General features: G+C 44.8%; 2 protein-coding genes across 2 annotated transcripts in view; one reads left to right on the top strand and one right to left on the bottom strand.

The window, feature by feature from the left end:
• DUSP16 (dual specificity phosphatase 16) overlaps positions 1 to 4,435 on the top strand; it is a gene marked incomplete at its 5' end in the record, with an annotated part of 30,182 nt that extends 25,747 nt beyond the window's left edge. Inside the window, one exon of the mRNA XM_082479773.1 lies at positions 2,374 to 4,435. Within this exon, the coding sequence (XP_082335899.1) occupies positions 2,374 to 3,550 (1,177 nt within the window). The 3' untranslated portion in view covers positions 3,551 to 4,435. The remainder of the gene's footprint in view (positions 1 to 2,373) is intronic.
• Positions 4,436 to 16,690: 12,255 nt separating this feature from the next.
• BORCS5 (BLOC-1 related complex subunit 5) overlaps positions 16,691 to 27,411 on the bottom strand; it is a gene marked incomplete at its 3' end in the record, with an annotated part of 70,578 nt that continues 59,857 nt past the window's right edge. Inside the window, exon 4 of the mRNA XM_082480277.1 lies at positions 16,691 to 16,921. Within this exon, the coding sequence (XP_082336403.1) occupies positions 16,691 to 16,921 (231 nt within the window). The remainder of the gene's footprint in view (positions 16,922 to 27,411) is intronic.

Genomic DNA, 27,411 nt, shown 5'->3' with positions numbered 1-27,411 from the left:
GTGGTCTGGCGGTTAGAGCTCTAGAGTACTAAACGCTTCTAAAATGCACATGCTTTGGGTAACTTCTAAAGCGCTGCTTCTAAATTACTCCGTGAAATCTCTGCATTAAATTCTAGTTTGTTTCTTAACCAGAAGTGTCAGTTGAGTGTGAAGGATTAATCATCGTAGGCCTTTTTTTCTTTGCATTGTTAATACTGAACAACAACTGTGAAATTTAGATTCTATTTTGCTATATTTCCTTTGATATGGCTTAGTGAGAACAGTCCGCAGCACATTTCACTCCTGGGTTTGGGATCTCTTGTTGGCAAAGCTTGAAAGAAAAATACTTTTCTCTAAGTTAATTGAAAGTCATTAGATAAAATGTTTGTCTGACACTATTACCAAAAAAAAAAAAAGGTGACACTCATTTGAAGTGAAAGACCTGAGGAAATAAATGTTTTTAATCTTTTCTTTTGTATAATGGATGACACACGGGAAACAAACATCAGAATTAAATGTTATGCATGTTTTTCAATTGGAAAAAAAGAGTGTGCATTTTAAAATGAAAAAGTTTGCAAAGCCTTAAAACTTGTTGGGGGGATCCAGCCGACTTTCTTGTACCCTTTTCATTTTTTAAAAAGCTAATTTTAAACTTAGGACTACATTTGTGGTGTGATACAAGGAGAAAGTGGAAGGAACCGAGGTTTGGAGAGCCTCCCACAACACAGGCCAGAAATGGCAGTGTTGACTAGAGGGATCTTGCTTTAAATAACAAATCCAATAGCAAGTACAACTAGGCTTTGACTGGAAAAGAATGAAGATTATATGAATTCTTATGAGCTAACTGCTTACGCTGGAATAAAAGCCCCCAAATTCAATGCTAGGAGATCCAGCTAAAGAACCTCTTCTGAGACTTAACAGTTTGCTCCATTTGCCAGTCTTTGCACTTCATGGCGGAAGTTTCCACTATCACTTTGTGCAATCTTATCTTCCAGGTCATCACATCACCTCAACTATTCCTACTATTGTTTGTTGTTTGGCAACTTAAAAAAAAAAAATTAAAAATGTAAGTTTTGTTTGGTATTTTTCATGTCCTTGCTTGCATTTGTGTTCGTGTATACACATATGCACAAGTACACCTTTGAATATTTTTCATTATGTTTTTAATGACTGCACACTCACCTTCTGTACACATCCCCAGAGATATTTTTTTGCTTTTAATAACATTTAATTTTCCCAGTGATATGTTATATGTGTGTTTGTACTAGATTTAGCTCTTCAAGGTTTCTTCCCTTGTTAATTCCCTTGTCATCTAGTACCTTCATAGTTCCAGGAATGCTTTAAAAAAAACTAAAGGAGGAAGGATTTGGGCAGCTTTCTGGTTTACACCCTGTAAAAAGCAAAGAGTACTTATTTAGCTATACTGCAAATCAGACAGGTAGGAAGTACTGCTTTTGTATTTAACTTTGAAGTATATGACATGACATCTGATACTTAAGTCTTTCATACATTTGGAGTCCCGGTTCAGGAAAACATTTTAAGTATGCGTTGCACCTTGTCCATATTCAACCGAGTATGCAAGTGCATGCTTATATTGGCACATGTATGCAAGTCAGGCTGAGTCCTACAGGACTTGAAAGGAGGTTAACTCTTCCAGTGGTTTGGTAATACTGCTGCCCTTTACTGCTGAACACCTACAGAGCTGGAGAGAGCATTTTTGTTTTAATGCTGCATTTGCTCCTTTCTGTTTTTCTTTTTGATTATCGTATCAGTGGTCAATACCAGTGTATGGTAGAAATCACTGGCATTTGCTGTATAAGGTCAGCATATATCAGAGCTCTTTGTCTTGCCTGACAAAGATAAACAGGGTAGGAAGCGCTCACTGTTATAACAGCAGCATGAGAGAGGTGAAAGGAACATGGGTTTTCATCCCTTTGAACAGTAGGGAAGATGGTCCGCTTTCTGTAGTGTAGGGGAGGCCAAGGTCTCTTGGCTAGAGCGCTGACACTGTTCATGCAGAACTTGAGGAGTTCTTAACTCTGGTCAGAAACCGAGGTAGCAGAGATCCCACTGGTAAAATAAAATAAGGGAAATGATTCCCTCAAATCTTGTTGTGGACATCATAAAGAGGTAAAAAGAATGCTTTCTTTTCCCTTTTTTAGCCACCTTTAAGTAAGCTGCAGAGAGAATTGAGAGCATCCATCATTGCCTTGTTTAAAAGCTGCCTTTTTTTCTTTGTTATCCATGTTTCCTGTGCTTGACTGAACCTTAGTCCAAGCATTCTAACAAGTTAAGATTAGGCTGTTAACATTCACAACAATCACTCTAGGGTTATCTCAGGTCTGAGCAGCAGATTGTTAAATTAATTCTTGTTTTGTTTGTCTCCCTTTCCAGATTTGTGAAAGAAAAAAGGCCAACCATTTCTCCCAACTTCAATTTTCTGGGCCAGCTTTTGGACTTTGAGAAAAAGATCAAGAACCAGAGCGGTCAGCCTGGACATATTAGTAAGCTGAAACTTCTGCATTTAGAAAAAAGCAGTGAGCACATGCTGGTCCCAGAAGGCGGGCAGAGCAGCCTCTCTGCTAACCAGCTGTGCATTACCACTACCTCCGAGATTGTGGAACAGAAGCCAGTGGACTGCGGCAGTGCACCATGTGGGCACTTGTCCCCTCTGGAAGATGGCCCACTGGTACAGGGCATAAATGGACTGCACGTCTCCCTAGATAAGGTGGAGGACAGCAACCGGTTGAAGCGCTCCTTTTCTTTGGATATCAAATCTGTATCCTACTCAGCAAGTAGCAACTGTGTGACTGCATCAGTTCAGGGCTTTGCCTCCTCCGAAGACACCCTGGAATACTACAAACACACAACTGCTTTAGAGGGCAGCACCAAGTTGTGTCAGTTTTCCCCTGTCCAGGAGGTCTCTGAGCAGACCCCAGAGACCAGCCCTGATAAAGAGGAAGCAAACCCTCCCAAGAAACCCCAGAACACCTGGCAGCTGGATAGCCAGAGCAAACGGCAACACTTGGGGAGAGCCAGCAGCAGTGCCACCACTCAGCGTTCGCTCCTGTACCCCCTCCACCGGAGTGGGAGCATGGAAGACAACTACCGAACAAACTTCTTGTTTGGTCTCTCCACCAGCCAGCAGCATTTGGCAAAGTCTGCTGCTGGGCTGGGCCTCAAAGGCTGGCACTCAGACATCTTAGCTCCTCAGACATCAGCTACGTCCCTTACCAACAGCTGGTATTTTGCAACTGAGTCCTCACATTTCTACTCTGCCTCCGCCATCTATGGGAACAGCGCTGCTTACTCTGCCTACAGCTGTAGTCAGCTGCCCACAGGCTGTGACCAAGCCTGTGCTGTGCGCAGGAGGCCAAAGCAGGGTGATCGAGGTGACTCCAGGCGTAGCTGGCATGAGGAAAGCTCTTTTGAAAAGCAGTTTAAGCGCAGAAGCTGCCAGATGGAGTTTGGGGAGAGCATCATGTCAGACAACAGGTCCAGAGAAGAACTAGGGAAAGTAGGCAGTCAGTCGAGCTTTTCAGGCAGCATGGAAATCATTGAAGTCTCTTAAGGGGCAGCAGGCTTCTGTGACTGTATTGGAGTTGCTTCCCCCTCCAGGCCACGCCCCCAGCATTTCAGAGGTCCCTGTAAATCTGAAAAGAACAAACTTTGTGCAAAAAGATGGTGGTGGGGGGAGAAATGTGAGGTTTCAGTGTGAATGCAGTGACTAGATTAATATGGCAAAGAAATGACAAATAAGCATCTGCCTGAGGAAACTGAGTGTACGCTGTGTTTTTCTTCTCCCCTTTCCTGGAGAAGGGCAGAACATTTCAAAGATCTTTCCCTGACTGAGGAAGCAATTATATGCAATGGATTGCACATCCTTTCAGTAGTTTTTAAAAAGGAAGCTCTCTTGGTATCAAACCCTTTCTCTGGTTCCACTGAAACACGCTCCTACCCATCAAAGCTAGTTTTGTTCTCCCCTCCTCATGCTCCACATCCTCACCAGTGCACCTTAGCCCTGACACTGAGCCAACCTCTGGAGGGAGACCTTTTTCCTGTCAGAAGGCAGACTAGGAGTGATTCCAAAGGACGTAGGAACTGGTTACAGCAAGGCTGGTCTGAACACACAGTTCAGAGAAATGTAAATACTGGTGTAACTATTGTTGTAATGGATAGGCTTTAGGTGATTTGCTAGAGAGCTGCTTCAGAGAAAAAAAAAAAAACAAGAAACAAAAAACAAACAAACAAAAAAAACCACAAACAAAACCAAAACAGTACCTCAAAAATATGAAAAATAAACTAGGGCTTTATGGCTGCCAGATGCTGGTAGTCAGTTCATAAGCAATGTGAACAAATAATGACTAGCAACATTTGATTTTATTTTTTTTTAAAGCTGTCTACGCACAAGTGTTTCAGTTGGCTCAGCAGCTATTCTTAAAAAAGACGAATGAACTGTACTTATGACTGTTTCCCCTATTCTTTTTAAACGTAAAATAAACAGTATTTCTATTTTTGATATTAAGCTGGCTTCTGGGAGAGGGGTGGCTGCTTTGGCTTCTAAGCTATAATGGAGTGGTAAATACTTAGGGTTACATGCAAGAGAAGTGGCTAGTACAATTCCACAACATCCTTTTCTTGCAAATTGACAATTCAATAGATGGCTCTTGAAGGCGCTTTTTTTTTTTTTTTTTTTTTAAGTAAAAAATGAGTTGGGATGGGCTTTTGTCCTTAACTGAGCAGTACCATTAAAGAACTGATCTTCATATGGTTCCAGTCATGCATGGGGTGGGTGCAATTCAGGTGGTTGGTTTTTTTCCATCTCAGCATCCTCACCCAAACTGTGGGGACTTGGAGATAGAAGCTTCTCATTAGGTTTGCTGACTTCATCTGAGAAAGAGAGGTCTGGCTGGCTGTCCAAGGAAAACAGAAGGGGACCTCCAGCGTCCCATCTCATAGTGTGGTGTGAAAGAATGGGGCTTTGAGAAGAGACAGCTTTAAAGGGAAGCCTGCTCACTTCCCGCACTCGCAGCTCCAAAGGAACTTGATCCTGCCTGTTGTCCTCTGTCCCAAAGTAGGGTCTTGGTTTCCCAGCATGCTGATGCATGATTTGGTTGCAGACACTTCTAGCTGTGCTGCTGCTGGCTGGCACCACGTCCTCACCACCCCGGGCAACACACCAGCTCAAGGTGTCACCTCCCTGCTGCCAGCAGGGTGTTTTATGGGAGATTAGGCACAGACCTTCTGTCCTGGTTTGGGCTGGGCTGGCCACTAAAATGAATGACAGCAAACCAGCTGCCATTCATGCGGTACCTTTGACTGCCACTGCTCAAATTATTTTGTGCGCACGCATTGCTGCAAGAAGTTTGCGGTCAGCGAGGGGTGGTTCCAGAGGCACAGCATCAAGCTTCATCCTTCCTGCTCTGATAGGAGCTGCACACATGTTATCTCGGTCTTCCCTAGGACCCCTCAGAACATGTCGGGGGGGAACTATAGTGTTTTGTCCCATTTCAGTGCAGGCAGCTGAAAATTTTAAATCACATGTAACAAATACCCCTGGCCAACAGCTTTAAAAAATATTTGTCAGCAGCAAACTGAAGCCCTAATTCAAGTCAGCAGCTTGGGTTATGTTGGGGTTTGGTGTTTTTTGGTTGGTTGTTGTTTTTTTTTTTTTTACTGTAAGCTTAGCTAGTTTGTGACTCAAATCTCAGGTTTTACTGTATTGAAAAGTGGAGAAGATTTTGTCACTTTGTTTTGTGGCTAGGATGTGACTTTAATTTCCTACAGTGGACTGTTTTAAAATAGCACTGAAAGCTACAGCATTGATTAACTTGATCCTAAAAAGTGCAAAAGGCACAGAGAGAGAGGCAACATCAGGAGTAACTGAACCCAGAGGCTGTGTTCATGATGGATGGAGATGCTGGAAGAAGGGGTAGTCTTGGCAAGGGCTAGGTTGACAGCATGCTGGAAAGCATGTCAGGTCTTGGCTATTCATTAAACATGCTGCACTTGTCTCTGTTTACCTATCAAGTGAAAGTGATTATGTTACAACTATTTTCAGCATATATACACACTCTGTGTGTGTATATACATATGTAAACGATTTAGCAGTGCTCCTCTCAGCCAGATTGCAGTAAAAGCCCATGTCTTTGATTCAAATAATCAGTTAATGGGGGTTAACACAAATCAATCCCTAGAGGCAGAAACAGAATCTTCCTGTCCACACGTGTGTGTTCTCCCCTTCTCTCTATACAAATACATACGTTTGGGTTTTGTTTGGTTAATCGCCTTCTAAGGAACTGAAATTTGTCTTCTGGCTCCTTGTGATTTCCACTACGCTATAGTCACTGAATGAATCAAAGCTGTAGGCTCAGTATTTTTAGGGGACTGGTTCCTGTAGGAGGAAGCCTTAACCCCATGTCCTGTGCAGGGTGGTGCCCCGTCTCCTGTCTGACCTAGTGTCCTGTACCTGAACAATGCTGGAAATGGTTTGTAGAATTTTGGAAGGCAAAGTGGAGGATGCAAGGGGTGGGGGGGGGTGGGGGAAATGTGTACATGTTCAATATGAATATAATGTTCTTTGGTGTATGGCAAGTTGTTTAAATGGTTCAGAGAGACGCGAATTTCTCATCTGGTTGTGTCATGAGCATTACCTGTATGTTATGATGAAATAAAATCAGAAATGGTACCTGTTTATATAGAACGGCTGAGGAAGGAGCCTGTGTGCCTCTGGCTGTGGAGTGTGCGTTACCTGCCTGGAGTATTACTTGCTCCCCAGCACCCAAGACTAGCAGGGGGCTCATCCTTATCATACATATCCTTCTCTGCAGATATGTGCCTGTTAATGAATGACATAGATTGGGTAGCTTTGGACCACTCATTGCAAGCAGCGGTGATTTTACAGCACCAGTAACAGTTTCAGCTTCTTAGCTGCTCCTGTTTACCCCACCTCTTCTGCCGCCTTGAATACCAGCAGTGGCACTTCTCTGCATTAACAGCTTACAATGTCTAATATTGTTGTGGGTAAACCATTCCCAAGGCAGTTGTGCTAGTCTTACTGAAGCAAGTATTTCAAATGGATTGTTATCCCTGTATGAGCCCCATATTTTTTTCTTGCCTCCCATACTTCTCATTTGAAGAATTTAATTACTTGTTTAAATACTTGTTCTGACTGATTCTGCCAGTCCTGAAGCGCTCGGAGTGACTTCCGATTGCTGAGGGAGGGGTATGCCCCTCATTGCTCCTTCAGAGGAAAGCTTATACAAAGGTAGCATATATTAAACTTAAATCCTGCAGCAGAATATGGCTGCTATGGTTATATCCTTACACGGCAAAGCCTACAGGTTTGTTTAATGGCATGTTCAAATTCAGGTGCAGTAATAGAAACTTTTTTTTTTTTTAAGATAATTTCAAAGCATAATGCCAGAAATCATAGAATCATAGAATGGTTTAGGTTGGAAGGGACCTTGAAGATCATTGAGTTCCAACCCCCCTGCCATGGGCAGGGACACTTCCCACTAGACCAGGCTGCTCAAAGCCCCATCCAGCCTGGTGTTAAACACCTCCAGGGATGGAGCTTTCACGAGTTCTCTGGGCAACCTGTTCCAGTGTCTCGCCACCTTCACAGTGAAAAATTTCTTCCTAATACGTAATCTAAATCTACGCTGTTCCCATTTAAAGCCATTCTCCCTTGTCCTATCACTACAGGCGTTGTAAAAAGTCCTTCCCCAGCTCTCCTGTAGGCCGCCTTTAGGTATTGGAAGGCTGCTACTATAAAGTCTCCCTGGAGCCTTCTCTTCTCCAGGCTGAACAGCCCCAACTCTACCAGCCCCTCCTCATAGGAGAGGTGCTCCAGCCCTCCAATCATCTTTGTAGCTCTCCTCTGGACCCGCTCCAACAGGTCCATGCCTTTCCTATGTTGGGGGCCCCATAGCTGGATGTAGTACTCCAGGTGGGGGTCTTTCTTACCAGAGCAGAGTAGAGGGAATCACCTCCCTTGACCTGCTGGCCACACTTCTGATGCAGCCCAGGATACGGTTGGCTTCCTGGGCTGCAGTTGTGCATTGCCAGCTCATGTTGAGCTTCTCATCAATCAGCACCTCCCGGTCCTTCTCCTCAGGGCTGCTCTCCAGGCATTCCCTGCTGAGCCTGTATTTGTGCTTGGGATTGCCCTGACCCAGACGTAGGACCTTGCACTTAACCTTGTTGAACTGCATGAGGTTGGCATGGGCCCACCTCTGCAGCCTGTCCAGGTCCCTCTGGATGGCATCCCTCCCCTTCAGCATGCCTACCTTGCCACACAGCTTGGTATCATTGGCAAATGGGAAATGCAGAATCTGTGGCCTCTCTAGAGGAGACTGTACCATCAGGCACAGCACAAATAACACCTGCTTGAGTTTCTGTACGTACTTTCTACAAAAAAGACGTACTGGCTCTTACATAGAAAGCTTTCATCTATTGCATGGTAAAACAAGAACCATGCACAATACTAGACCTAAATGGCATCAGCTATTATCCCATAAAACAGGTAATCTTGACAATCTTCTAAGATTTACCTGCTCTAGCTTCCCTCACCCTACTCCAAAGTCCAGTTCTGATCCCAGTAGGTCAGACTAGCTCTGTTTGTTCCCTTTAAGGTCTGTTTTTGGAAGCATGCACACTAGCTTTCACTCCTTTTGCCTGCTTTGCAGGACTTGTTCTGCTCTTGCCCCTGCCATTAGACAACTGTAGGAACACAGCGTCTAACTCCATCTCTAGTTAAATCCAAGACCCAATTGAAATGTCTCACATGTGTCGTCAACATTTAATTTCCATTTCACTGACTGGTGTTACTGGGGTTACCTAGTCCCTGAGGTCGCTAGGCTCTTCATTTAACCATCCCGGTTAAATTCCTAGAGTGAAGTGGACTGAAAACAGGGCAAACCTCCCCCCAGCATGGACCAGGGAGCTAGGGGGCAGGGGGGGTGGTGGGGTGGGAGTAAGAGACAGAGTAGAAATGTGGTAATTCCATGAGCTGCATTTTTACTAACTCTGTGTTCATCAGCTAGCTGCTCGTTACATTTTGACTCACAGCCCAAGTTTTAAATTTATTTCTGGTGGTGGTTTCAAAAGCCTGGAACAGCGGCCTGGCAGTTCTCCTGGGGACAGCACAGGAGTCCTAATAAGGCTGTTACTGCCCCTTTTTAAATCTGAAATTAGTGAGATTTAACCAAACTCACCTACCTAGACATTTTAATTAGATAGCCATACCATCACTGAACACCTAGCTAGCCTGTAATTGTTCTTAAAGTTTCTGAAAGAAAAGCTGAGTTATTCTAGTAGTTTTAAACATTATAATGCAATACCACTATTATATTATAGACAGAAAACCACAGTTAAGAATTCAGGTAGAACAGTGTTCATAATGTATTAGCGTAGGCCTGCAACTGGCTTTTCCCTTTGAACTATGCCTACAGAGAGCTTCTTGGCCCTTGGGCCCAAATGGTTGCTCTGAGGCAAACTGAAGTGTTTCTGCAGCGTAGCTTTTGGCTATACTACGCTTTGAGAATATTAACGAGAGCCACTATAAATAGAAAAGGAAAGGGAGCTATTTCTAGCCTGCAACACACAACCCTCTAGGAGAAGGCTGCTTTCCTAGCATATAAAATGCTGTAAAACAGACATTTAGGGAACTGCCCTGCTGGAACTGAATGCATACTTTGAGGTGTGGATTTCAGCTGCTGTTTACAGGGGAGCCTCACCAAGCACCACTGCTGTACAAAGGCAAAGGGTGATACAGGCAGTGATGAGGCTGGGGCATCAAATCACTTGAAAAACACACACACATGCCCCCAAATCCCTATACGTTTGCCTCCCTCTTTGTCAAGGACCCCCTAGCTCACAGTCTATCACCACTTTGCTTTCCCAGTGCCAGGAGAACAGCGTACTGCTGCAGCTACATTAATTTATTCTCTAAACCACTGACTTTCTAAGTTTATTAGGCTAACCTCTTTCCTGCAGGAAACAGCTCCATCACAGGATGCGCTTCCCTCAGCAAGTAGCAATCAGCTCTTACAGCAGCTTTTTTAAAACAAAATCTTAGAATCATAGAATTGCTGAGGTTGGAAGGGGCCTTTAAGATCATCAAGTCCAACCATTAACCTACCCTGACAAAAACCACTTCTAAACCATGTCCCTAAGTACCACATCTACCCTTTTTTAAACACCTCCAGGGATGGTGAATCCACCACCTCTCTGGGCAGCCTATTCCAACGTTTAATAACCCTTTCAGTGAAAAAGTGTTTCCTAATATCCAATCTAAACCTCCCCTGACATAACTTAAACCCATTTCCTCTCGTCCTATCACTTGTCACCAGGGAGAAGAGGTCAGCCCCCACCTCTCTACAACCTCCTTTCAGGTTGTTGTAGAGGGTGATAAGGTGTGCCCTCAGCCTCCTCTTCTCCAGGCTAAACAACCCCAGTTCCCTCAGTCGTTCCTCATAAGACTTGTCCTCCAGACCTCTCACCAGCTTTGTAGCCCTTCTCTGGACACGCTCCAACACCTCAATGTCCTTCTTGTAGTGAGGGGCCCAAAACTGAATGCAGTACTCGAGGTGAGGCCTCACCAGTGCCGAGTACAGGGGGATGATCACTTCCCTAGTCCTGCTCACCACACTATTCCTGATACAGGCCAGGATGCTGTTAGCTTTCTTGGCCACCTGGGCACACTGCTGTCTCATATTCAGCTGGCTGTCCACCAACACCCCCAGGTCCTTTTCTGCCAGGCAGCTTTCCAGCCACTCTGCCCCAGTCCTGTAGTGCTGCATGGGGTTGTTGTGACCCAAGTGCAGGACACAGCACTTGGCCTTGTTGAACCTCATACCATTGACCTCAGCCCATCAGTCCAGCCTGTCCAGATCCCTCTGCAGAGCCAACCTACCCTCAAGCAGATCAACATGCCCACATAGTTTAGTGTCATCTGCGAACTTACTGAGGGTGCATTCAATCCCCTCATCCAGGTCATTGATAAAGATATTAAAGAGAACCGGCCCCAGCACTGAGCCTTGGGGGACACCACTTATGACTGGACAACAACTGGATTTAACTCCACCACCACTCACTGGGCACGGCCATCCAGCCAGTTTTTTACCCAGCGAAGAGTACACCTGTCCAGGCCATGAGCAGCCAGTTTCTCCAGGAGAATGCTGTGGGAAACAGTGTCAAAAGTTTTGCAAAAATCCAGGTAGATAACATCCACAGCTTTTCCCTCATCCACTAAGCGGGTCACCTTATCATAGAAGGAGATCAGGTTTGTCAGGCATGACCTGCCTTTCACAAACCCATGCTGACTGGGCCTGATCACCCTGTTCTCCTGCATGTGCCACGTAATGGCACTGAGGATGATCTGTTCCATGACCTTCCCAGGTACCGAGGTCAGACTGACTGGTCTCTTGCTGTCCACTTGCAGAAAGCTGGTTGCTTGGTCTTTAACAACCCCTGTGTGCCATTCCCTTCACCCTCCTGCTGTGCTTCTCAGTAGTTTGGCCTGCATCAGAATTCAGAGAACAGAATCAAATGCTTCATTTGAATGCTAGACTGGTAACACCTCCAGCAAGGTATTAACAAAATCTACAGCCATCCCCATTTATTTCTGTGGTCGTGTTACAGTCTTACGGTAGGCCATCATATTTTTTTACCTCCACATCTTCCCCATGAGGTCTGTTAAAATACAAAACTTTTTAAATGACAGAAGGGTTATTTTAGGCAGCTGACATTAAGAACTGCTCCTCTCCTCTCCCCCGCCTTAGGAGGACTAGCTCTGTAATGCGCTGAGCACACCCATCACCACCTCAGATCTGACTTGGCTTTGGGGACCACTGGGTGAGCTATTCTTTCCGTGTCACCTTGCTGAGGATCAGTCTGTCCCATGCAGGCTCATGTCCTGAAGAAGTTAAAACCTAAATGTGGCAGCTGAAATCAAGCCAACAACCCCCAAGAGAAGTATGCAGACCAGCTGTAAAGAGGCTGAAGTTCGGCTAAAAGTGCAAACTGACCCATTCAGTGATGTGTAAAGAATCAGCAGGAGGAAATGAGCAGCCAGCAGGGCAGGGGCCACCCTAAAAACCAAGCTGCCCAAGGATGCCCATCTCTAGTTCCCTCTGCAATCTGGCAAAGAACTGATGTAAAGCATCTGTCTGGACATGGTCGCTTTTTGACAGGGAGATGGGGGTGAGGGAGAAATGAAAAATACTTCTCTGCTCATGCTTAGTCTTGCCGCTGAATCTTAGGAAAGCCAATGGGTGCACACAAGGTACAAATGCCCTCATAAAGCAGGCAGAGGGTGTCTCACACGAGTGCTTTGTGCAGAGAAGCTGAGTCCATCAATCCCAGACCCTCTTCTTTACCTCCAAGAGGCTACCAGCACAGATAAGGTAGGCAGCCAGCTGAACTACAGTCCCACCTCACTGCTGGCGAGTCACAAGCATCACTGTGCACACACATTATTTATTTAAACTGGACATCAGTGCCAGCCTGAATTGGGATGGAATCCCAAAAAAACAACATTTATTTTCATTCCAGGACACATGTTTCCTTACAGTCCCAGGGCAGGCAGCCCCAGGGCAGCTGGAACCGGCCAATTCCATGGCATGAAAGTGGGTTGACTGCAACTGTGTACAAAGCAGTAAAGCTAAATATGACTTCCCACTCTAAAGTGTGTACTGTCCACAGACATCACAGCAAGAAGTGGTGTGCTGTAAATGAAGAATAAGCAAGACAATTGGAGAAACAACACACTTGGAAAAGAGTGATACCAAACGTTTTAATGCTGGAGCTGTGGGACACATAGCATGTAGGCAGCTGAAAGCAGAGCAAGTCTGCGAACAGGATAGTAATCCATAAACCAAGGAGCGCTCAGCCACGAGACTGGTAATCAAAATACACTCTGGCAACTCGGGAACAGGAGGGACGTTACAATAGTAGCTCAGGAAACCACTGGCATACAGTCTAATAGAGAGGGGCTGGCTCATGCAGTGAGTGGGCCTGTAAAAACATGTATTTCTGCTCTTTCTGTGTAAAAGCTTAGAGAAGAGAAAAATACACTTTAAATATTTAAATATATTTAAATATATTTAATTTAAAATACATATATTTTTAAAAAAAAAAAAACAAACTCTCTTCTGTCCCCTTCACCGGATCTTCACAGAAATTGGCCTGCAGATAGGCTGGCACTTTAGCACCCTGTCAATGCATTAAATTACAAAAACACACAAACAACAAAGGAAACCTCTTCTGCGCATCTAGCACACTGAGCAGTTTAGAATGCAGCAAGCACCAGCAGCAGCACAAAGGGGAGGTCACAACAGCAGAGTCAGGGGAAGAACCACAACAGCTCAGGCCAGCAGGTAAGTGCAGACCCCGAGACTTACCCTGTTCTGCAGCTTTTCAGAAGATTGTGTATCGAGAAGCTTAGCCTGCACCCCAGACCACGCACCACCTCAAAAAGCAGAAAAGGGACGAAATGTTTGTTTTCAGTGGAGCGTGCCAGATTACTCTGTTTATAGCATTAACTTTGTGGTAGAATTAATGGCTAGTACATTTGTAAGAGATACCTGAGGCCTTCTCCAATAGCATTTGGCTTGGAAAAGGAAATTCTTAAGCAGAAAAGTAATTCCAGTCACATCTCAAATCTTCTGCTAAACAGTGGGAAAACGAGTAGAGCAACAGCCTCACCTTGAGCATCACCTGCATCTGAGATGAAGTTGAAAGCAGCATGCAGAGCAAAGTGAACAAGGAGCAGCCAAGCAACAAATAGCAGCTCAAGGAGACGTCGCAGAAAATGTCTTCCCCTCAGTGAGAGGTCCAAAGACTTACAGCTAAGGAAGCCAGTGACAAAGTTTTAAATAAAACTGTAAACCATCGTTTGAGAACCATTAGAGGGTACCCATACAGGGGACTATCACCTGTGGAATGAAGGTGACTACCTGCGTGCTTTGGCAGAGGTCAACGTTCATGTTTCAGCTCTGATTTCTTTCTAGTTAAGCTATTAATGTTTTTCACAACTTACTCTTGCTGCTCAGAAAGCCCTAGCTGGGAGGCCCAGCAGCACATCCACAAGCTTTAAGGCCAGTGTTCATTGGAACAAGCATTTTCTCCCATTATCAGCCCAATGTCTAGGTGTTTTATAGCAAATAAGGAAGGAACTGATTTGCAGCCCTCTCTCCTGCAGCTGTCAGATAGGAATACTATTCGCTTGCCCTCATTAGCAGCGCAAGGAGCAATGCTTTGATCTGATACTTAATAGCATGAGGCCAAGCGTCTAGAAGCTTTACAGGAGAGAGCATCTGCAGCCAAGCCCCTGCCTCAAGATCCAATATCAGGATCTTCCCACTGGTATAGCCTTCCAGCACACCAGGGTGTGTGATATCCATGAGCCTGTCTGGCAGGCAGCTGAATGTCGTACATTCTAAACTTCCAGACAGCATCATCTGGACGAGGAGGACAAAAACACCTGCAGCCGCTATTTAAAGCTGCTGAATATTCTGGTGTGTCTGATGATAGGAGGCAGATGATGTTCCGTGATGAACAATTAGGATCCTCATGGGCACGGCCATGACAAGCAGGTTTTCATGGGTTGTTACATCTCATGTAAACTTCTAACAAACCAAGTGTAAAATACTGCAGGACACATGAGCAAGGACGGAAGCCTGATGTTACATCCCATGCAACATACAGCATAGGCCTATGTATATACCACTATGTAACAACCCTGGGGTGTAAGCAACAGGCAACAAGACCCACTCTGCCACTTTTACTACAAAATCTGCTGAGTTGCTTGCTGTCTCTCAAGCAGTCAATCGCTCTTCCCAGGGCATCATTCCAGGGGGCTTCATTTCTATGGGACTCCGCTTTCAGACAGTGTTCGGCAGGCCCTGGAGTCCAGTCACCACTATGGTTCAGATACACATCTAAGTTGGCTGCAGCCTGTGTCACAAAATTCACTCTAAGCTACATGCCCTTTGGGAATGCAACAAGAGAACGGCCTGTTGCCTCCTGCCACCAGGCAGCAATTAATACCGTCAGAAACCTACCATGCTCTTACTCCCAAATGCTTAGAGACCATCTTTTACTGATTAAGTACTCTTACATACGAAGAGGTATTGAAGCAAGTCGCCTTTGGCAAGTCACCTAGCCCTGTGCTGTACTGGCAGATGGGCTGTCACACTGACTCTCTCAGACAGCTGTCCTCACCACTGGAACTGCATGCCTGATGCACAAAACCCTTGGGGTTCATGGGCACGCTTAAGCCTCCTCGCCAGCAACAGCATCCCAGGACTAACATAAACACACACAAGCCTACCCTTGACCCAGCAGGCTCCTCACTTCTGGTTTCACACTCTGTTAGAGACAAGAGCTGCCATGCATGGTGACACAGGCTATTAAACCTTATTTCTAGGTTTGTAAATATTTTTACAGCAGCATGTAGAATAGCACCCTGTTTCATACGGGGAGAAACCAAAGCTCAGAGAGGTGCTGCGAATCACCTGCAGCCAGCAGACCAGTGGCAGACTCAGCAACCAACTTGTCTCCTGTGGGCCAGCCCAGTGCCTGGGCGGCATGAACATGCTGCCTGCCTTCCAGCAGAGCCCTCGGCTTGGGAGAAGGCAAAAGCATCCCGTTGCCTTTGGGGCAGTTCACTCAGTGCTGTCCCAAAGGTCTGTGCGGTTTCATTCATAAAACACTGCGCTCAGGCAAGCTCTCAGCATGACGGCAGCTAAGCCAAGGAGAAGATCTAAAAGGACTTGTCCTATCTCCCCCCTCCAACTCCATACAATTGAAGGTAAAGAAACAACTGCATCCCTCTGGTAGAAAAAGACAGCACCAAGGTAACTGGAGTGTCCCAATAAAAATTAAAAAAAGATACCTCGTGCCCAGCTTTGGGATGCAAAGTGAGCAGGTCGGTGCCAGTGCCTGTCAGAATCACTGTGCATGGTGAGGGACACAAAATGTCACCAGCTGGGGCACAGGGAGAGCTAGGGCAAGGAGGAGAGAAACGCTAAGGCTTGCTTAACATTAACATATGTACATATCTGGAACAGTTAATTCCTTTACAGCCTCATAAATTAGCGAGCCCATAAAAACAGGAGACTCAAGGAGGAAATGCCAAAACCCTGCCAAGCAAACCATGTTAATTATGATAATAGGCAGATTTTAATAAGCCAATTCCTGGCTCACATGCTTTCACCTAAAAAGCACACATATTTCCAAGGCCAGGGGATCTCCAAAATACCTGCCAGCCATCTAATTGTCTACATCCCAGTGGCACAAAAACCATGTTAGAGGGTTTGTCACACCCTGCATCCCTTTGAATTTTTCTAGTTTAAAAAAAAAAAAAAATATGGAAGAAAACTCCTCCTCTGTAAACCCCCATCTAGTCACAGCAATGAAACAAATGTCTCAGCACAGGTGGTGGTAGTGGTAAAGGAGACAGGAAGGCAAGAGGAGGGAGATGAAAGAACGGTAAATCATCTTCTCCAGACGACGGGACCAGGGAGCTCCTGGATTCCTGGCTGCGCGGTTCTGGCAGCTGACGCTGCTCTTCCTGTGATGCCCTGGCAGAGAGTCAGGCAGCACTGCTGTCCGCTTCAAACATCTGCCAGCCCAGCCCGCTGGAAGCGTGTCTGTGCTGAACACTGGGGCATGGAAGGTGAGGAGGGGGAACCTGCCGGATCAGCTAAGACTTTAGCTCCCGGTCAGGTTTCATGCTGAAGGACTCCAGCCTCTCGCTCTCTGGCAGCATGCTGTTGAGCCGCTCCATCAGCGGGATCGTCTGGTCGATGCCCATCTGTATACGGCGGAGGATGGCAGACATCTCATTGACCTTCTGGATCTGCTCCGCATACTTGGCATACTTCTTCTGGCGCTCCTGCATGAAGCTATAAAGAGTTTCCACAGAAAGGTCCATCTGTTTAAAAACAAGCAAAGTGAGGTGCATTAGGCCAACTGTTACCACAGGCCTTTAAGCACGTTGTCTTTCCTAAAAGCAACCAAGAAGCACGTTAGGCACCCCACTGGAGCTACCAGCCAGGTACAAACGAGCTCCTCTGTTGGGGCACAAGTTTGTCAAGAAATGGAATGATTCACAGCTGTATACCAGGGAGGACATATGTCCACCACAGTTCTACACCCAAATGTTGAGTATTTGATCAGAAAATCCTTTATTAACAGGGTTGAAAGCCAACAGGCACTGCCAGGAGTTTCCCACTAAACTATACACATATCCTCCAAGTTATCCAAACTCTGGGAACTTACAGCCTCCACCTGTAGTATATTTTCAGTGGAGACAGAGCTTAATGCTTGCAAATGAACTACCACAGTTGTCAGTGCTAATTTCATTGGCTTAGCCAAGTTACTCTGTGACTAAGCCACAGCTGTTATTACCATCATTGTCTGGAAGACTGCCTTGGGAGAGAAACACAACAGATTGGTAGTGTCCCTAATTTCCCCAAATCCTAAAAATAAATGTGTTATGAGTGACCCCAGGAGAAACATTAAGTAAATCAGCCATGCAATTAAACACAGTAAGTACCCAAACACAGCTCCAGTGTGATGACAATGACAGGAACTGCAGTGCTATTCCTGCCATTGACTGACGAAGGTAGCCTTTGTAATTCACAGCCCAACTTTCTCTTCACCCAGACCTGTAAACTCCAGGCAGGTTTCAGCCCATAGCTGCTAGTACCGTATGCACATGAGCCAAGTCAGATGGTTTAAGCTGTTTTACATGTTGTAAGACATATCATATATTCAGAGAGCTTGGTAATAGATCTGCTCCAAGCCCTCAAGCACACACCTGAAGCTCGGTTGTTTTGGCTTGCTATAGCTGTGTTTGACAACCCCAGCTGCTCCACTATGATGGCTCTTCAAACTGGTATGTCTGAGTGGTTGTAATGCATCCTGCAACCACGCTGTGTCGTGGTGGAAAGCGGTCCCCTCACTTGGGACTCAGTGCATGCCCACGGTGGCTGCTGAGTGAAGGGCAGGAGCAGACACTCACTGACCAGTTTTAGCCCACTGCCTCCTCTTATCACTGTTTTTCTGAACCTCTCCCATCTAATTTCCTCCAGAGGAAGGAGATCACCACTCATAATGAAGCAGGGAATCAGTGCTCAGAACTCCTGGTCTACCAGGAGTCCCTGGTTGAAACAACATCCCTCACTTTAACTGTGTGACAGAGTCAACCCATTCGGTGGAGGACAGAAACTGTACCTGTCAGCAGGGACAACACAAATTTATTGGTGCACTGCTAAAAAACAAGCCATGCTGACCAGATCTGACTTACATAGTACTTAATGGGCAAGTGTAATCCTGACCCAGCACGCAGTGGTGAGGGGCTGTATATAAGAGCCTGCAGCAAGGGGAGGATTGGGTGGAAGCAGTGCAAAGCTGGAAGGGGGATCCCCCACTGAGGAGGGAAGTCCCACCAGACCAAGCACTGCCACCCCACTGGAGGCAGCAGTGTCTTACACTGGGGGAAAAACTAGGGGAGCTGTGTTTGCTGACAAATGTCCCTTTCAAGCACTTGGGAACGACTGAAGACAAAAACAGTCGGGCAAGAAAATATTTTATTAAGAAATCTAAGTTATAAACAGCATTGAAAACAAATACACAAGTTTCCGCTGAACTGTTATGGGGATTAGGAAGCTTTTTTCCCCCGTCACCTCCACCAGAGCTGGATACAGTACCAATCAACCTTTTATTTTGTCTGTACTTTCTAGTGCTCTCAGGCTGAAGTCTTCCTCTGTGCTTTCCTGTGAATTCCTCCCTCCATGCTTTCATGCATGGGACAAAATAAAAACCAGCAGAGCCGGAAACTCCAAATAGAGTGGAAACAATTTAAGCCTAAGTTTTCTATTAAAACCCCAGCTTAATAATTTAGTAGTGTGGCACTAGGTCTGTAAATTGGAGTGTGTAAGAAGCAGACCACCATCAGGTCTGCACGGGATGGAAGTAAATTCAATCCAGTGCCTAAAAACATCCTACCTCATGAGACAAAGTGGTGTGGAGTGGCAGCCAGTAAGAAACCTGCCAAAAGCCAGCACGCCTCATTAAAGTGAGCAGCACCAGGACCCAGGCAGAAACCTCCCCTGATGTTGAAGTTCTCCTCCACAAGCAGGTTCTCTATGTGGTCTCACAGTGCTATGCAAGAGGCAAAGCTTGCATCTACCAAGCTCTGAAACAAAAAAACCCCAAAGGCCCCCTTTTCTCTCCATTCCAATAATTTTCACTTTTAGGGTCCTTGTGTAAATACTAGTAACATCCACTTATGGGAGGGGAACAGGGGGACAAGCTGAAGCTGACCTGCAAAAGGAAGAAGAAATGCAGAGGGGGCCTACCAAGCTCTTTGCTACTTTTGGACACGTTCACAATGGCTATAAAAAAAACCTGCCTCACAAAAAAAGAGAAAGGGTGGAAGTGTTTCCTATGGTTTCCCTACACCTAGTGTTCAAGTTTGCCTGCTGCAGGAGGCCACGGCAGCTGCACAGCCTGTGACATGACAAGGAGGACTGCAGTTGAGTAATTGTGAGGAAAGGCCAATTTTTACACAGACTGAACCTGGTCTTTTTAACTAGGAAAAAACCCCACAACCTACATGTTAACTCCTGTATATAAATGCCAATGCCTCTTTGCAGCTTTCCTTGAAGCGAGCCTAAATACACACTTACATCCTTCCTGCTTCCTCCCCCTCCAAGTGAGCTCCTCCAGTGCCAGACCTTGTGCTTTTTACCTCTCCTGGCATGCAGTCCTGTTCCTCTGGCACTCAGATGGGGACTTCAGCTGCAGGACTCAGAGGGTCAGCCCTATTTATCCACCAGAGAGACTAAAACTGTCCTTTGGGAATCTGCAATGAACAGGGAATGCGCATAAGAATCCACTTAATTCCCATCTATTTAATTCCATACAGTAGCAATAAAAAGCATCTGGAGAAGGGGATCTTAGGCAAAGTCTGCTCCCTTGCCTATAGCCAAGGCAGTCCATGCTTTTCAAGACACCCTCAAGGGTCAGATGAGTGGATTTGCCTTCTCTGAGCAGCTCCCATCAACTCCCACCTCCCACACACAAGGCCCTGCCACAGTCTCTTCTGAAAAACAGTCAGGTCTCAGCCTTCTTGCCCATCCCTGGCTGAGAAACAATCTGGGAAGCACAGCAAGATACCTCAGAGGCAGTGGCTCTTCCACTGCCCTACAACCATCTGGAAGTGTTTATTTGAGCCATTGTTTCTGCTCTGCTTGCTTCAAGCTTCCTACTACACTAGGCCACCACAGTTGTGGGCAACCCCCCCATCGGCAGGTCACCACCCTGGTACCCACAAGCTGTGCTGTCACCAGGCCATAGATAGCTTCACCAACACCAATTTCTCCTTCAAACACACCACAGAGTAAGCTAGCATCACCCCCAACTTACAGGTACAGAAGAGTTTAGAGAGTGAAAAGACTGGACCTGGAGCCTGTTAAGTAGCAACAGAACAAAAATAGAGAGCAGAGTCCAACATGTGAGATCCCAGCCCTAATTCTCATCAAAGCAAGATGTACTTTTTGTACAGCCAGTGACATTCAGAATTTGGGGTCTGTTTCTATTTCAAAGCTTGTGACTCCTCCATGGATCAGTAGCGGCAGGACACTAATCTATGCCTCAGCTTCACATTTTAAACATGAAATGACATCTACTGGGCTTTTCTTTCCTCAAATGAAAACAGATTCAAAATTACTTCCAACAACAGTGCAAGATGGATATTCCCCCACTTAAAAGGGCTCCAGCACAGCCCCTCCTGCTACACCATTCACACTGTCTACCAGTAAGGGCTTGCAGACTCTCCTCTGCGTTACACAGGCCCATTTGTAACACCACACTGATGAAACACAAAAACAATTGACGGTACTTTCAGATATCTTGCACACCACAAATTCTTGCATTCATTTTAGAATTCTTCTTGGCCCACACTGCCAAGCAGAATAAAGACGTGAATTTAGCCCACAAAAAGACTGAGGTCAGCACTGGACACTGCCCAATTCTTTTCAAGAGACCATGCTGAAAAGAGACCAGTGCCCTATATATAAGTCTTACCTGGTATGGTTTTATAGCACCCCTGTCATGAGCATGTAAGTTTCCAAGAGCTCAGGACACAGAGGTCACATCTTGTTAGTTCAATGACCGAGACTGAAAATTGCAGCTAGACACATTTTCCCTGGTTCCAGAACATGCAATTGCAGTCAGAAGTTCATTAAACTTGGAATCAAATTTCTGGAAAGGCACTGCTGACATTCGTAACAAAACAAATACATCTCATAAGCAGATGTTCTGTCATTCCCAGATTCTCCACTCCCTCTTTAAAATGCCAATAAGGCAAGAAGATATTTTGTCCTCCACCACCACCCCACCCCCCCAGCACCAGCCTTCAGGAGTTCAGCTAGACATACATTTGTCCTGTGTCCCTCTGGCCTAAGGATTTGCTGTCAGCTCCCATCTCTTATGGCTGCCACTCAAAAAAACACAACAATTAAGGTGTAATCCTTATTCCAGAAAGTTCACTTGCTAGAACAGTGCTCTGAGCACAAGCAGCCTTTCCCTTTATGTAGTCAGGTGCCTGGCTGGGGTTAAATGAACTCCTTCCTGCAGCTGCACAAAACCCACATCTGAAAGTGACAGGCAGGAACATGACTGCATGGAATATTAGTCACAATGTGCTGGTGTGAAAATACTTTTCAATCAACGCACTTAAAACTGAAGACAGCTCCTCTTTCTGTCCTGCTTGAAAACAAATGTGCTCAATGAATGTTTTTTTTTTCCCCCCCTTCCCCTCTCTCTTTGATAATGTCACGCAAAGTTAGCACAATAGATCATGATGACTTCCTGATGATGGAACATCCTCTGTTTTTCCCACTCATCCCACACACTGCTAAGTGATAAACTTACTGGGTAGTATCTTTGCCAGGGTTGGAAACAGAGATGCCCAGCCAAGGATCCCATGTCCTTCTCTTCAGCATCAGTAACGAGTACAGCTCTCACTAATACCTTTCTTCTGTGCCACCACCAGGTAAACAATTATAATTTGTGTTTTAAGTTTTGCTTATAACATCCAAGACTGAATCCCATCCCATCCTTTTGCTCCCTCTGTAATTTGTCATTGCTGTAAACAATTGCAAAGGGTTATTCTAAGCATTGCACAGATCACAGTCAAGTTAGAGAACAAAAAGTAACCATTTTAACTGGCTGTAACATTGAGTTTTAGTAATATTAGTAGGTACATCAGGGTCCTTACTTGAAAAGATCTACAGCTAAATCCATATCTGGTCCCTAAGTGCTATAGTAGATACATGATAGTGTAAGATAGGCTGCTGTGCCTGTAACATCAAGATTTAACTATTTTTGGAGGCCTTGTGTTGCACAAAAGAATTTAGAATTCAAAAGAATAAGAAGGTTCATTCTTGAGATTAGCTTTTCCACCTTTACGTAAATATTTTCCTGAATATTGCAGGACAGGACATACATTTGTCACTACCCCACAGTCTGAATTCTGCAGCCCATGTCTCCTTCACAGCTCCAACTTGAGCCTTCCCTGCTTGAGAGCTACCAGCATCCCTCTGCCAACTGGCAGTCCTCCAACTTAAGTTAGGGCTGCTATCACTAACTTGCTAAAAATGGAGTCCTAAAGCTACGATTAAAACAATACCCACCTCTTGCCCAGCACTGATGAACCGGTAGACTTCCAAGCACTTCACAGAAGTGGGAGAAGATGAACAGCAAAGCCAAACAACCAGCAGCCATCTGAGAACCTGGTGCTGTAGATGTTATAGCCAGCTCTCTGGCTTGGATACATCTCATATCACCGTTCTGTTCTACAAGACTTTCTTTACTTATATTTCCCTCAACACCACAGCTACTTATCATCTCTCAAAACAGCTAAACCATAACATAAGCAAGTGAACTCAGCACATAGTTTCATATTACACAAAATCCAATGCAACCTCAGGCTGAAAAGCAGCAGTCCCACCCCTCATCTTCAAATTAGCTGTATGCTCATGAGATCAGTTCTGCACATAAGTCGGGGAGCAGGAACAAAATGAGCTTGGTCTTCCCAGGCTCTTTTTTTTCAGTGGTTTGGTCTTCTGTCCCATCAGCTTGCTGGCCTGACCCTTCAGCATGACACTCACAGAAGTGGCGGGACCACCACATGAAGTGAAGCACCATCTCTCCCACTGCACGTGTTCCTGGATCCTAACTCAGCAACTGCTGTTGCTGTGTCAGACTTTTAAATATACAACAAGATTCTTGGGGAAAAAACAAACAAAACAAAACAAAACAAAACAACAAAAAAACCAACCAAACAAACAAACAAAAAACAAACCCAACCCCCTATCTGATTTTGTCAGGAAGTTTTCTGAAATGTCACCAAGAAAAGGTTATAGTAATTTCTAGCTCACTGACTTTATAACTAGTAACTTTCAATTGGTGCTTTCATAGAACAATCTACATCCATCTAAAAGGTCATCTCTAAAATTTATCAAGACTAAAAATGTTTAAGAAAAATAATTGATAAAAAATACCCAGACAATACATAAGAAAAATGAACCTGTGTGTACAACATCCTCACAAAATCTCTCTTTTGTGGCGTACAACTCCACAGAAACAAGTCAGAAACTCCTAGCATGTCTTTAATTAGCTGTTACTAGAGAAAGAAAAATCTGTATCTGCTACAGAGTGATCTGTTGCCTAACTAATAACTTGCACAACTGTATTTTCAACTACCTAATAATTCCGCTACAAAACATGGCCTCCAATTCCCTCATTTCCTGATTTTACGCTGCTGCCATATTACTCATTCAGAATACTCCTGTATCAAGCCAGAGCTTGAATCATAGAATCATAGAATGGTTTAGGTTGGAAAGGACCTTGAAGATCATCGAGTTCCAACCCTCCTGCCATAGGCAGGGACACCTCCCACTAGACCAGGTTGCCTGAGGCCACATCCAGCCTGGCCTTGAACACCTCCAGGGATGGGGCCTCAACAACCTCTCTGGGCAACCTGTGCCAAGTGCCTTACCACCCTCAAAGTGAAAAACTTCTTCCTAATGTTCAATCTGAACCTGCCCTCTTCTAGTTTAAAGCCATTCCCCCTTGTCCTGTTGCTACATGCCCTAGTAAAAAGTCCTTCCCCAGCTCTCCTGTAGGCCCCCTTTAGGTACTGGAAAGCCACAATAAGATCTCCCTGCAGCCTTCTCTTCTCCAGGCTGAACAGCCCCAACTCTTTCAACCTCTCCTCATAGGAGAGGTGCTCCAGCCCTCGGATCATCCTCGTGGCTCTCCTCTGGACACGCTCCAGCAGGTCCATGTCCTTCTTATGTTGGGGACTCCAGAGCTGGATGCAGTAGTCCAGGTGGGGTCTCCCGAGAGTGGAGTAGAGGGGCAGAATCACCTCCCTTGACCTGCTGGCCACACTTCTGATGCAGCCCAGGATACAGTTGGCCTGGGCTGCAATTGCACACTGCTGGCTCATGTTAAGCTTGCTGGCTCATGTTACAGGACAACAGCACTTGCAAATGTTACTGACCCTTATGGCTTCAGTTCTGTACTTTTAACATGTCAGAATGACTAGCTTTAAACACATTGGTTTTCCTATCAAGAGTAAGCTTTGATTTGAAGAGATGACCACTGTCATTAATGAGATGTTTCTCAGAAAACACCACTGTTCTCATTGCAGAGTAAAAAGGTGCTATCTAAAATAGCATCATTACATTTGCAAGTCACTGATCTAATAATATTATTCTCACCTTCACACTTGGGACCTGATAGCTGTAGGTCTTTTCCAGATATCCTACAGGAGGTCTTTCAAATTTTTAAAAAGGGGATGCTAACCTGTGCCATATTCAGTCAGGGTTAGCCACATATGAAGAAAGCGTTTTCTGGAAGAGAACACTACTTAAGAAGAAAAAGCTCTAAGATCTGTTCTCAGAGAATGCAAAGGAGCTGAGTTTTAACTATTTCCTACAGTTTGTGAAGTGGTAAAAGGATTATCTAGGACTCCCTTTTTTTTTTTTTTTGTAGGGCGAATTGCAAAGATGGTTTTGAGCACCCTGCTGCACTTATGCAGCCAGTCCAACACATGTGGCTGCATCAGACATATCTCCCATATGCTGTGCAGATGGCCTGTATACATACAAGAAGGCTGAAGTGTGAGATGTGCAGGGGCACAAGCCCAGCAGTCAGGAATCAGGGATTTCTGGATGTTTGACAGGCCAGATGAAGCTTTTGCTCTTTCCCTGACAGCCACAGTTCTCATATGGAAGTCCAAATCAACTTCTCACCAGGGAAACTCAACGGTATGTCAGCTCTAACAATGTTAGCCATTTTTAATGTGAAAAACTTTGAAAGATCTTTTTGAAGCTCTGTATCAGCTCTTTCATGTTCAACCATAACATGAAATGAGCCAAGTACACCCCAGTGATGATAAGGGGAGAATCTACTCTCTCGTTCCCAGAAGAGCTACTTCCAAGACTGACTCTACCATACTTCCACAATGCTGAAGCTCAAATGTCCCAGCACTTTTCTGGAGGTCACAACATCTGGTAGTCTTTGGCTTCAGGAAAGCCTCAAGGAAATCTTGAGCGCTGTAGATCATTTCCATCACAAGCTCTTCTGAGGCTATATTCGTCAAAATAGGATAACAACGGTACATACCAACAACAATCAAGAATTCAGAGAGTTCAATGAGTGAGTAGTGGTAATTAATTTACTCTGTGCATCCATTTTTATTGTACTGAGCTACAGAGGCCTCACGTTTCACAGAAGGCTGAGGATTTCTCTCTCCTTGTTTATGTCTACAAATGGATCTCTAGAAAAAACAGATCAAAAGCAAGAAGGCATTTGAAAGTTTACACTATGACCTGGCAGGAGAACTTAAATTGAAAAGTAAGTAGACCTTCTTCAGCTCCCATGTAGCTTATGTCAGGCATAAGCAAGAATTAAATTCTATGGACTGGATTAAGCAAAAGGAAAGGCTATGACGCAAGAATCCTTTCTGATCTTAAAAACTCTTATAAATTCCTTGCCATATACTGCTGTTATGTTGATTTGTTTTACAACTACCTTAGCACCTTTTTCAGCTGAAATTCATCTGATTTAGGATTTTATCTTTTAGATAATTTCCCAGTCCCAGCAACTGCTCTTAAAATACATCATTTTCTTTTCTGGTTAAAAAAAAATAAAAATCTTATTTCTTGTTCACTACACCACAGTTTGGCACAGATCACACACTTGACTACAGGGTATTCTACTATACTGTAATTCAACATTTCATCCAGGCTTCCAGAGGTAGCTGACACATCCAGTCAGGAACAATGCTCACAGGAATTAATAACTAGTAAATGGTATGTTTCATACCTCTAGAGCAGTGTTGAAATAATAGCTAATAATGTTCTCATATAGAAACATTCATGCCCCAATGGCACAGAAACATTAAGGAAACTCTACCCTTCACAAAAAGCAAGATGGACAGATTACTTGCACTAAAGCTTTGTAATACTTTCAACATGAAGTCATCTCTGTGGATCCAATCTGATTGTTATCAGAATGCTAATTATAGGGCTGCTAACACAAGGTCAACCCTGCTCCCCCAGCTTACCACCTACCATTTTTAAGCCATCGGTACAATTCCAAATATTTGCAAATAATACTGGCTAACCTATCTAAAATGAATGTCAAACTGCTGAACAGCTTTTAGCTAACATTCCTGACACCTCTTCTCCCCCCTCAGCCTCCCTCCCCCTCCCCCCCCCCCCCCCCAAGTTCTCACTTAGGGGTAGAGTTGACACCTTGAAAATTTCAATTCAACACTGAAACAGGAGGTAATCGTTAAGAATGAAAGCCTGTAAAGTGACTTTTCCTGCATCAACACAATCCAGCAGGGAGGGAGAAGACCATTTTCAACCTACATTAACCCCAGACTTAATTAGAAAGAGAAATTATACCATTTTCAGTCTATATTTGACTAAACCAAACAAGTAAAACTTTTTCAGTTTCCTCCCCAAGGTTTTCCACTCCCCAGGCACCCTTATAACCCTTCTGTTGTACTATCAGCTCACCTTCCTCGAGCATAATGAGAACTGTTGCACGGTGTGTCACATGAGATCTTCTCACAGCTTTGTGCAATACAATCAATATGTTCCTATTTCTCATGGAAGTACCTTGTGTGATACAGCCCAGGCTGATACTTGCTTTCTTCATATTTCAAATCTATTTCATGCCCAAATTCAGTACCAAGTCTGCTAACTCTGGAATGGAGTTCAATATTCCTATTTGAAGATCTACAGCATGCTTGAGTCTGTGTGGGGGTGTGGTTGTTTGCTGTTTTTTCCACCTGGGGAAACAAGGCTAGAATAAGAAACCCAATTTCCTAGT

The sequence above is a fragment of the Vanellus vanellus genome, assembly GCF_965231255.1.
Source record: "Vanellus vanellus genome assembly, chromosome: 1".
NCBI lineage: Eukaryota > Metazoa > Chordata > Aves > Charadriiformes > Charadriidae > Vanellus > Vanellus vanellus.
This window is presented reverse-complemented; position numbering and strand designations above follow the sequence as displayed.